We start from the raw sequence: 12273 nt of genomic DNA on the forward strand, positions 1-12273 counted from the left end.
GAGCAGGGGAGGGGCAGAGAGAGAGGGAGACACAGAATCCGAAGCAGGCTCCAGGCTCCGAGCTGTCAGCACAGAGCCCAACGCGGGGCTCGAACCCACAGACCGCGAGATCATGACCTGAGCCAAAATCGGACACTCAACCGACTGAGCCACCCAGGCGCCCCTACTTTTTTTCTCCTTAATGTAGAAAGGGAGGAAAAGCACTAATAGGATTCTGACATAAAATGCAAGTTTAAAAAACAGAAATACACTATCCTATGATATATACAAACCTTCCTGATGCTATGAGTGCATTTAACACAATTCTAGAGTAGAACAACAAGCTAATGATTCGGAAAAACTGCCACAAATGTCTTAGAAGACAGCCTGTTAATATTCAGGCACACATAAATCAGGAGGGGTTTTCCTGGCATCACTGTTGCATTTAAGTATCAACAGCAGGGCCAGGACCGCTAGACAGAGGACAGCGGAAGGGGACTCTGAGACACCAGACTTACTTGTCCAGCTGTGTCAACAAGCTGAAGATGATATTCTTGTCCATTTACTGTGATCAATTTTGTGAAAGCTACAGGGAAAAAGGGAATTAAATATTAGTAAAAAGAATTGACTTTAGATCAGTTAAAGCTTGAACACTGACCACCGATTAAGAAGAGTCAGTCCCTAATCGTTTCATAAAAAGATCCCACAAAACAAAATGGAACAGATCTGAGTTTACAGATTCTTCCCTCTTCCATTATTTAATAGACACAAGCTGATGGATGAAAATCCAGCTTCGGTACACCTTGAACCTTGTTCCATGAAACTGAAATTAGGCAACAATTCATATGCTGTAAAAGTCATTTGAGTGCTCCGTGGCTTACAGCTTCCTCTGTGAAAAAGAGAAATATATTACATAAAGTGTGAGGTCTAGAATGGACCCAAAGCACAAAACCTTTCATTAATTTAGAAGTCTGGTGTCAGAGCACAAACAGCTAATATTAACTGAAGTGTTAAGAACGTCCAGTACATAAAAAAAATTATCAATTTCATCGACATAAAACAGCAATGGAACAGGTGTTCTGCATGAAAGCCATCATTCCCACTTAGCTTAAGCATCTGAGCAATTTGTGACAATCTCTCTTCCCTACCAAGGGGGGGGGGAAACACCAGACTCATAACTTCCGGAAAAGTCCATTCAGAATCCTGAGGAGACAGACTTCAAACAAATGTAGACAAAAGAGGAAAAGAACTATTAATAGTAAGAGAATATTGAAGAGTAACCATCTGGAACCCTGACAGCAGAACGGAACTTATTTCTTTTGCGTCCATGGTCCCGGCCATCTTCACTTAAGACGCGTCGTTGGATCTCCTGGCTGGCCACTCGACTGGACCAGAACCAGGCCACAGAATCGGTCCCTTGCACAGCTGGGAGAGGACCCGCTGTTGTCCACTTTATCCCACAGCCAAAAGGGAAAGCACAGCAGACATATGAAAATTATGAGAGGAAACTTAGAGGTGACAAGGGGGACAGAGAAGAGATCTTCTCTGGAGGAGGAGTTCCACGGGAGCACTCCCCTACGGCCAGCAGTGGTGCTAGAATCGGGAGGAAAGACCACAGACCAGGCCACCCACACCAGTTGCCACATTTTTTCCCCCTTCATTTGCGTGCCTTAATGGAGACTACCACTTTAGAGAATAATTTCACCAGATGAAAACCGAATCCACATTATTTCAAGATAGGGAGTACACAACATAATGTGTTTCATCAATTTTATTGCATTTTTCTTCCGCACTGGAACTTCTCTGAATGTGGGGTGCACCTGGCCTCGACTGTGCTTTTGATCACTATCAGCCAGGGGGCAGTCATGATGCTCCTGTGTGAAAACCTGCCACTGACACCTTAGTCGGGGAAGATCAAAAAGTGCATTCAAGACGATGAAATTTATGTAAGGAACCGTGATGAGCAGTAAAACAAGTAACCTTCAATTAGATTTAAGTAACTGTGGTTATGAAGTATGACATAATTATTATGTCAACACTACTAAACAAAACATCACTCATTCTCGCAAGAGCTCCTTCTTGAGTACCTATGAACGCCAGGAGCACTGTTCCGGGAGCTCGAAATACTGCAGCTGACCTCAGCGTGCTTACAGCCCCGGGGGAAGGAAGGGAGACACCGTCAGGCACCGTCTTTGGGAGAAGAGCATCGGGAGGTCAAACAGCAAGTGCCAAAGCCCAGCGAGAAGAAGCAAGATCAGCGCAGAAGCAGAGAGAGTGCTGGGGAGGTAACCAGGTTGGGGAGGAGGCAGAGGACCTTTTAGGAGATGGTAAGGACTTCAGAGTTTCATTCTAAATGTGCTGGGAAACCAAGGGTTCTGAGGCAGGGGAGTAACTTGGTCTGATATATATTTTAAAGAGATCGCTCTGGCTATGCTGTGAATAAGAGAAATGGACAAGAATGGACCAAGGACATTGGTGGGGGTCCATAATATAGTGCTTACGTAGACTCGGGATCTGAAGACAACGATGGTGGTCTGGGACCAGAGAGCCATGGTGGAATTCAAAGGGAGAGCCAAAAGGATGAAAAAAAAAATTTTTTTTTTAATGTTTACTTTTTTTTTTTTTTTAATTTTTTTTCAACGTTTTTTATTTATTTTTGGGACAGAGAGAGACAGAGCATGAACGGGGGAGGGTCAGAGAGAGAGGGAGACACAGAATCTGAAACAGGCTCCAGGCTCTGAGCCGCCAGCCCAGAGCCTGACGCGGGGCTCGAACTCACGGACCGCGAGATCGTGACCTGGCTGAAGTCGGACGCTTAACCGACTGCGCCACCCAGGCGCCCCTTAAATGTTTACTTTTGAGAGAGAGAGAGAAAGAGTGCGCGAGCACAAGCGGGGAGAGCACGAGAGCGCACGAGCACAAGCGGGGAGAGACAGAGAGAGAGACACACAGAATCCAAAGCAGGCTCCAGGCTCCGAGCTGTCGGCACAGAGCCCGATGTGTGGTTCAAACTCAGGAACCAAGAGATCATGACCTGAGCCGAAGTCGGATGCTCAACCGACTGAGCCAACCAAGCGCCCTGAGCCAAAAGGATTTCTGGCTGGAGGCAGGGTGTGAGAAAATGGAGAGGTGGGAGGACTCCAGAGTTTTTGGCTTGAGCCACGAGATGCATGAATTGCCATTTGCCACTTCGGGAAAGCCCGGGGAAGGAGCGCTACAGATGGGGGAGGCAGCAAATGAAGAAGACTACACCCAAGGGGAAGCGAGGGCAGCTGAACAGAAAAGCCCTGAGTCTGGGGGAGAGGGTGCGACTGGGGGTTTTGGGAAACAAGCAAACTTCTGGGAAGAAGGGAAGATCGCTGGCGATCAAGTACTGCGAAAGCCCTAGCTGGACTTTGGAGCCCAGGGCCCCCCGATATGGAGCCCAGGGCCCCCCGATACTGCCAGGTCAGGAAGATCAAGATTCAGCCAAGGAGACGGGAGAAATACTGGCCACGAGGGAAGAGTCAAACGGGACGACACGTAATTGTACAGAAGATAAAGGAAATGAAGCTATTGATCAATGTGTTAGTATATCCTTGCACATAAAAAGGATGTAAATCCTCCTACACAGAGCAGTAAAATGAAATCGAGGCCTTTCCATCTGTCATGGAAAACTGCCTCTTCTTATTACTATAGAAAAAAAGGAAGTGTAACAAGAGATCTGTCAGCTCCATAAACCAGGAACCAATTCTTCTACGCACTCCATGTCCGATCCTGCAGAGCAGTGGAAAGCTGGCTTTCTCCTGGTATCGCTTTCCTCCAGCCCTCTCTCCGTCCCCCTCTCTTTTACAATCACTAGAGAAATTAACCCACTTCCCCCAACGAAAATCCTGAAACTGCCCTAAGCAGACTAACAGTGACGTATTCGTAGAGCCTATTGATGAGGGACAGATTTCTAAGATCTGGAATGCGCCAAATAAGATCTGTGTTCCTGAAGTGTATCACAATCTCCTAATTCGTATCCCACTGAGAAGGCTACCCACCATGCGATGCTTGATAATGCTGCAAAACTCCTAATTAGAACGGTCCCGTTTTCTCAGCTTTATTAACGCGTCAACAGTACTACCTGGAAATGGCAGAAGCTGTAAATCACTACTATTTTTCCTCCTCTAATTGACCAACTACCCCTACTGGTTAAATTTCACCAGAGCAATTTAGTTTGTATTGAGTTGTTAGATTAACATGGTGGACAATCTACACATTTGCGTAGGTAGTATTTTTGGCATAAAAACATCCCCAAGCTAGAAAAATACAGGGTTTTATTAATGTTATTCCCCTACATTCCATTTTCTTTTATTAAAAAAAAAAATTTTTTTTAATGTTTATTTTTGAGAGAGAAAGACAGAGCGTAAGCTGGGGAGGGGCAGAGAGAGAGGGAGACACAGAACCTGAAGCAGGCTCCAGGCTCGGAGCCGTCAGCACAGAGCCCGATGCAGGGCTTGAAATCATGACCTGGGCCGAAGTCGGGACACCTAACCGACTGAGCCACCCAGGCGCCCCCTCCTATATTCCATTTTAAAAGGAGATGACACAGTCTCAGAAGTTTTGCTTTTGTGGTAATGTCTCAGAGATGCGTCACCACTGAATGTTTGCTATGAACCACCTGTTCTATGTTCTGAAGTGCAAAATGATTACCGGATTCTTTCCATATTTACAAAGTACTGGTTTTTTTTTTTTTTTCAAACCTTAAAACCATCCATTCGTTAGCAACAGGTTTATGATAACCTGTTCCATTTCTAATTCCCTGTCATCACTGAACAATGTTTATTTTATTTTATTGTTAATGTTTATTTATTTTTGAGAAAGAGAGAGAGAGAGAGAGAGACAGACAGAATGGGAGCAGGGGAGGGGCAGAGAGAGAGAGAGAGACAGAATCCGAAGAAGGTTCTAGGCTCTGAGCTGTGAGCACAGAGCCCGACTTGGGGCTCAAACCCACAAACCATTAGATCATGACCTGAGCCGAAGTTGGGATGCTCAACCAACTGAGCCACCCAGGAGCCCCTACTGAACAACGTTTCTGACCAAACAGCACAGGAAACAGTGGAGAAAGGGTTTCTTCCTGGGTTGGTCAGAAGCAGGGTAAACAGAAGCTGATGTCTGCATACAACTCATGAACTTTTAAGCGATTCATATACCCTGACACTCATTTTCGCTCCTGCCTAAAGACTTTAATAAATATTCTGAATTCATTTTTGACATGAAAAAATAAAAGTCTTTTTTACTGAACACTAAGTAGTAGGAAACATTAAAAATACGATTAAAGATGTTGACAGACTTCAGGTTGGGTCATTCAATTTCTGAGATGATATCAAAGTAAGGAAGCTGGACGTTCACTGGATCTTTTACTTACATCTAAAGAAAATATATCTGTACACAACACCATGACTTTCTTTCCACCTTAGTTATAAATGACACATAAACACTCAAAAATAAGAACCACCTTTATAGGCAGGCCTAACCAAGAAAACTGTACTGTATTATTCTGTGAATAAAATGCCCAAATGAGCCTTATCTTAAGGACACACAACTCTCTAAGTTGTTATGTACAGCAAATGTTAAGACCAAGACCACGATTTGCTTGTGTTCTTATTCCAATGGAGAGATAACCAGACTTGTCCACCTAGCATTCAAATTTGTTTTACGTTTATTCATTTTTGAGAGCCAGAGAGAGCGCACAAGCAGGGCAGGGGCAGAGAGAGAGGGAGGCACAGGATCCAAAGCAGGCTCCAGGCTCTGAGCCATCGGCACAGAGCCCGATGCGGGGCTCGAACTCACGAACGGCGAGATCACGACCCGAGCCGAAGTCGGACGCCCCACCGACTGAGCCGCCCGGGCGCCCGTGTCCACCTAGGATTCAAGTTCATCTGCTCCTCACACTGGCGCACTGTTCTGTAAGTCACGGCCGAACAGATCAGCACAGGATGTGTCCGTAGTCAGGACTCTTCCTTTCTGGACACCGGCCGAGCTTAGTTACTTTCAAACCCGGGTCTTCCCAGGGTCAGTTCCCCAACAGGTTTCCTTCCCCGCTACCAGCATACTGGGACATGAGGGACAGCTGCATGTTTTAAGTCAGAGGTGGGCAAACTCTTCCTGTAAAGGGCCAGATGCTACTGTAGAACAAAAGCAGCCACAGACACTACGTAAATGAATGAATATGGCTGGGTTCCGATAAAACTTTATGGACGCTAAAGTCTGAATTTCACGTAACTTTCACATGCCCCAAATATTCTTCTCTTAAACCTTTTTTAATGATTAAAAAATGTGTAAAAACCAAAAAAAAAAAAAAAGTAAAAACCATTCTTTGCTCATGGGCTGTACAAAAAGGCAGTGGGTCTTTCTGGCCTACAAGCCATAGTCTGTCAACCCCCCTGTCGTAAGCCTCTTTGGAAATCTCTCTCTCGAGCGCCGGGCAGATGAGATCTATGAATCTAGTTCACGAACCTGACTGTTAAGTCGGCTTCATGTCTAATGTGTCCATCAGGGTTTGATGAATCCCATGTTTAAATGTGTGTGTTCCTGGTGACAAATCCTGGGTAAGCCCAGGTGCCAAGAATCTCAGAAGACTAGTTCTAGGGCCTACTTAGGGTTTTAAGATCGCCCGAAACAAGAGCAGCTTCCAATAAATCAGCTTCTCTGCATGAAGTGCTTTAGATTTTCCTCCATGACTCTAGAATCAAGACCTCTCTCATGGTCCTAGAATCCTTCAAGAAGATTCTGAAACCATGGATTGAAACCGGACAAGGTAAATGAAGGTTGTGGTTGGTCCCGGTCTTTGGGGCTTTTCTCTGCGTGTGGCCGGAAATGCCAACAGGCTTTAGAACCAACTTTGTTTTCATGCTGCAACTGCTCTCTCCATCCCAGAATCGCTCACTACTCCACAGCCTTGACTTTCAAGTGTTCAGGACTGGAAGGGGTTGGGGGGCTGCGGGGGAGGGGGCCGGGAGGGCTGGTGATTCCGTGTAAGAGTAAGGTACAAAGGAACTAGAGTGTTTTCATCCTTCCTTTTCAAGCTTGGAATCCTTAAAAAGGGCTACTGTTGAGAAGAAGGGGGGGGAGGGTGCGGAGATTGTGTGCTCTCTCTTCTTGTTTTCCTGAAGCAGAGTCTGGGACAGGAGGTTCACTGTAGGACTGGATTCCTATGGAACTGAAAACAATTTCTCGATGGAGGGATCTGGATACTGAGTAAAAATCCATTCAGTGTGAAGCGGGTCAAACTTTTGGAAGCTTTTCTGGACCCCCGTTGGAAATCTATAGGTTTACCCCAATAACCCCTGCAATCAAAGCCTCCAGAAGTACACAATGGCTGTTTGTATGTAGAATGCAGGCTTCTCAGTTTATAAACCCTTGAAAACAATACTTACTGTTTTCTATGGTTGGGTCGTAGGAGTCAACAAATTGGCCTTCAACAAACTGAATCGTCAATGAGGATTTCCCTATAAAAGAGAGCAAAAGCTCAGTATGTATTTGCATATTAAGGTAAAAAAAAAATCTACTATTTTACAAAAAAAACCCACTCTAACAAGATGAAGAAACGGAAAGTACTGGGATCAGAACACCTTCCTTTAAATAAGCCTTTGGGCAATTTCAAAAAGGAAATAAAATTTCAAGAATCTGCTTTCTAGGAGAGGAATTTAACCAATTAAGCTATTATGAATTAAAACACTTTTGTGACGTTAACAAATATTACTGACCAGCAAACATTTCACATATTCTGTTAAAGGTAAACTCTGCAATAAGGTCTAAACTAAGCTAATTTCCTCTGGTGTCCCTGAAATGTGGGTATTAATTTTAATACAGAAATTATTAAGACAGGATTTGTTTCTTTGGGCTCTTTCCTATGTGGCTGTTAGAAATGTTACCAGGTACAGCTTTTAATTTTTTCTTTTTAACGTTTTATTTATTTTTGAGACAGAGACAGAGCATGAACGGGGGAGGGTCAGAGAGAGAGAGGGAGACATAGAATCCGAAGCAGGCTCCAGGTTCTGAGCTGTCAGCACAGAGCCCGACGCGGGGCTCGAACTCACAGACCATGAGATCATGACCCGAGCTGAAGTCGGACACTTAACCGACGGAGCCACCCAGGTGACCCAAATTTTTTTTTAACGTTTATTTATTTTGATAGAGAGAGAGAGAGAGAGAGAGAGAGACAGAGCATGAGTGGGGGAGGGACAGTGAGAGAGGGAGACACAGAATCTGAAGCACATTCCAGGTCCTGAGCCGTCAGCACAGAGCCTGACGCGGGGCTTGAACTCACAGACTGTGAGATCATGACCTGAGCCGAAGTCGGACACTCAACTGACTGAACCACCCAGGCACCCCTCCAGGTACAGCTTTTAAAGAGGGTAATGTGAGAACATGTAAAAGAAGTCTTTAAAAAACTCCTGGAAGCCAGAAATCCTGCCTGAACCATTCAGTCTCAAAAGCCTAGTGATGTCTGGCACACACAAAATAATGAAGAAATGTTCTGGACTTTATCATAAAATCACTTTCTCATAATTGAGCCTATGTGCTAACCAATCAAGAGCCGGAGGCTTAAGTTCTCAACTATTTGATGCCTAAAATTTCACCTGCTGGACTTCAGAACGGGGCACTCTGTAAAGATAGTGTGAGAACAGTCCAGGAAATGACGTAGGTGGTCCCCCCCACCCAAATTTCACCCCAAACACTTTCTTCTCTCGTACGTCTCCCAGAGCACTAGTGTTTTTTGGGTAAGATTTAATTTTTTAACTAATCTCTACACCCAGTGTGGGACTTGAACCTACAACCCCGAGGTCAAGAATAGCATGCTCTTCAGATTGAGCCAGCCAGGCGCTCCCTATTAACTTTACACACACCCTCTACATGTTCGCTGCATCTCACCGGACTTTCATCTCAAAAGACCTTCAGGGAGAGAGGTTTGCACCAGGAGCCTTCTGCTTCTGGGGGGTTTCGGTTGGCACGTTTTCATAACACAGGCAGCAACCCCCCCCCATACTTAGAAATTAATGAATTAATAAACTGGTTTACAAGTGAGAGCTGCGGGGAGACAACTAGAAAACCCCCAAGTTGGCAGGATTATTTTGCTCCTCACGGGCAGTTAAACACACAATTCAAAGTGTTTCTAGAATTATTAAAACCCGAAATCATTCTCTACAGAAGCAGCCTACAAGAGCTTTTGACAATTAAAAGTTACCTCCCTGCTTTAAATCCTCATTTCAATTAGAATAAATTTCCTGGGGCACCTGGGTGGCTCAGCAGTCGGTTAAGCGGCTGACTTTGGCTCAGGTCATGATCTCACAGTTCATGAGTTCGAGCCCTGCACTAGGTTCTCTGCTGTCAGCACAGAGCCCGCTTCGGATCTTCTGTCCCCATCTCTCTCTCTGCCCCTCCCCTGCTTGCTTCCTAGCTCTCCCTCTGTCAAGAATAAAGTAAACATTAAAAATTAAAAAAAGAGTAAGTTCCCAAATCCCAACCAGGCCAGGCCCTGCTCCGCCTACCCCCCCCCCCAACCTCTCTGCTGCCCCTCCCCAGACCCTCCCAGGCCCATTTGGCACATCCCCCTCTGTCCCTCTGTTCTAGAATTCTCTGCACACGACTCACTTTTGTCATTACTTTGGGAGCTCAATGGCCCTTCTTCAGAGACGCCTCCGCTAAGACCACCCCATCTAAGGTGGCACCCACTCCCTAAGGGTCACTCTATCACAGCCATCCTGGTTTTTCTCCGTAGTGCTTGACGTTATCGGACACTGTCTTCGCTCATCAGCCTCCGGAGACCAGTATGGTGACTGAGGGGTACAGCAGACGCTCAGGTTTTGGAACGAACGAATGAGATTAACACTTACGTGTCCAAAGGGCACTCTCACGCATTCTGGATGTTATAAAAGATCTCAATTTTATGCCCAAGGCAAGGAAAGACAGTTCAACAGGAATTAAGAAACACGTATTATTATCTAGTATTTATTTTGGTATCCAACCATGAGCCTGCCTGTGCTATGTGGAATACGGGGTCATCCAGGAGCCCACACGTCTCAAAGGGACTGTGTTCAAAAGAGCATTTAAGTTAACAGCAAACCTATTTTATGTAAGGAAACAGCAAGAGAAAAAAACGTCTACTAAGTCAGCCAAACTGAAAAAATTTAAAGGAGTAGGAAAATTCTTATTTATACTGAATGCTATTGCTTCAAGCAAAAGAAATTTAATTGGAAAGGAAAGAGAGAAAGAAACTTCTTTAGGGCTTCTAAGGGGACTTCTGGGCCCTCCGGTGGGCACTCTGACACCCCTAGGTAGGCTAAGGGAGGGTTTTGGCTTGTAAATGGAAAGAAGGAAGGAAGCACAATGTAATTTTTCTTAAAGACAAATGGGCAAGAGTTACAAGGGCTTCAGAGGATTTTTACACCTTTTCCCAAGTAGAACCGGGTTAAGAACAGTGGAAGAAAGGGGTTGCCCATGACACCCATGGGGAGCCCCTCCGAGAGGCAGGAAACACGGAAACACAGCTCAGAGTGGTGCCAGGCAAGCTTCAAGGGCCTCACTTGCAGGGGTGAAGGGGCAGAGAGCAGAGCCTCGGAAGTTATCCCAGGAAACTTAAGAAATTCAAGAAGACACACGCTTAACAAGACAGCATGAGATTAAGTGCAACGACGGAGTATTACATAAACGAGCGGCCCACGTTTCAAAAATACAATTACTGGCGCGCGTCCAAAGAGGAGTTTCTCACATATGTCACGAAGGGCGTGAATTACACGAAAGGCTAAATTAACACTGAACTTGAAAACACGGATAATCATTCCGGCGAAAGGCAGACAGTGGAGTCCAACGCAAATCACAGTGCGGGTTGACACAGCCAACTCTCGTCTTGGCGAGTAACTGGGACACCCGAATTTAAAACCCCGGTCTTTAGGGAGCCAACTGGCTTTCTGCATCTGCTTGGTCCTGGGAGAAGGGAACCATCCATTAGCAGAGGCAGGAGGGCTCTGGCATCCCCTGGGGTCTCTCCTCCTCTGCACTCTCCCCTAGGGGGAGGTAATTAATTATTTAAATGAAGAAGGGACAGGAAGACCACGTTTGCTGACAGGACACAGCGGGTTTTTCTGCCGTTTCCATTAAAAAGTCGCATTATGGGGCGCCTGGGTGGCTCAGTCGGTTGGGCGTCCGACTTCAGCTCGGGTCGTGATCTCGCAGTTGATGAGTTTGAGCCCCGCATCGGGCTGTGTGCTGGTGGCTCAGAGCCTGGAGCCCGCTTCTGATTCTGTGTCTCCCTCTCTCTCTGCCCCTCCCCCGTTTATGCTCTGTCTTTCTCTGTCTCAAAAATAAAGATAAACATTAAAAAAATAAATAAAAAGTCGCATTATTAGGCAGCCAGTGTTGAGACCTTTATATTAATGTTAGTAAACAAATCCCACTTTAATAACGTCCTTAGCCTCGCTTCCAGCAATTTCTGGCTTTCAGGGACCTCCTCGTCCTCTAGAGCAGTTTGCAGCTACAAAAGGCATTGCTGATCCACAAATGATACTCTTTTTAAACACAAAATTTTTTTTTAATGTTTATTTTTGAGAGCAAGAGCGAGAGCGCTAGAGAGCGTGAGAGATAGAGCAAGAGTGGGGGGGGGGGGGGGGGGGGGGGGAGAGAGAGGAAGACACAGAATCTGAAACAGGCTCCAAGCTCTGAGGGGTCAGCACAGAGCCCAATGTGGGGCTCGAGCTCACAAACTGCGAGAGATCACGACCTAAGCCGAAGTGGGCCGCTTAACCGCCTGAGCCACCCAGGCGCCTCCACAAGTGATATTCTTGATCACCTTTAACATTTTCCCTTCATTATAACGTCATGAATTTACTGTGGCCTTTACATTTACCAAATTCAGATTCTGAAACACTAGTTACTTCCTGAAGACGTTTCAGCAACAATCGTGTGCTCTCAGTAGGCTCATAAATTTGTACGATCTGAGAAGAACCTCAAATTCCAGATCAACTCTCTGGAGAAATGTTGTATGAAAACACAGGAGTGATCTGAAAGAAAATAAAAGGCACCACATACGCAGATGTGTGTTATTAACGCACAGAGGGGCGCAGATCACTCATTTGGTGACATAACGTAGTACTGAAAAGGTTTGAAAACAAAATATCCCCATCTTCCACAATTAACTTCCAAATACTCTTCGGCTAGACTGAAACCCCCCTTAACTTTAAAAATCCTACAGATTTTCATTTTTTTTTAAGTTTACTTATTTATAGAGAGAGCACGGGGGAGGGGGAAGGGCAGAGAGAGAGAGAGAGA

The 12273-nt window shown here is 45.5% G+C and overlaps 1 protein-coding gene across 1 annotated transcript in view; it reads right to left on the reverse strand.

The window, feature by feature from the left end:
* RHEB (Ras homolog, mTORC1 binding) overlaps positions 1-12273 on the reverse strand; it is a 44301-nt gene that overhangs the window by 14432 nt on the left and 17596 nt on the right. The window contains exons 2-3 of the mRNA XM_049642145.1: positions 7383-7454; positions 498-565 (exon numbers count right to left, since the gene is read on the reverse strand). Coding sequence (XP_049498102.1) covers positions 498-565; positions 7383-7454 — 140 coding nt within the window. The remainder of the gene's footprint in view (positions 1-497; positions 566-7382; positions 7455-12273) is intronic.

This window comes from Panthera uncia, chromosome A2 (genome assembly GCF_023721935.1).
Source record: "Panthera uncia isolate 11264 chromosome A2, Puncia_PCG_1.0, whole genome shotgun sequence".
Lineage (NCBI taxonomy): Eukaryota > Metazoa > Chordata > Mammalia > Carnivora > Felidae > Panthera > Panthera uncia.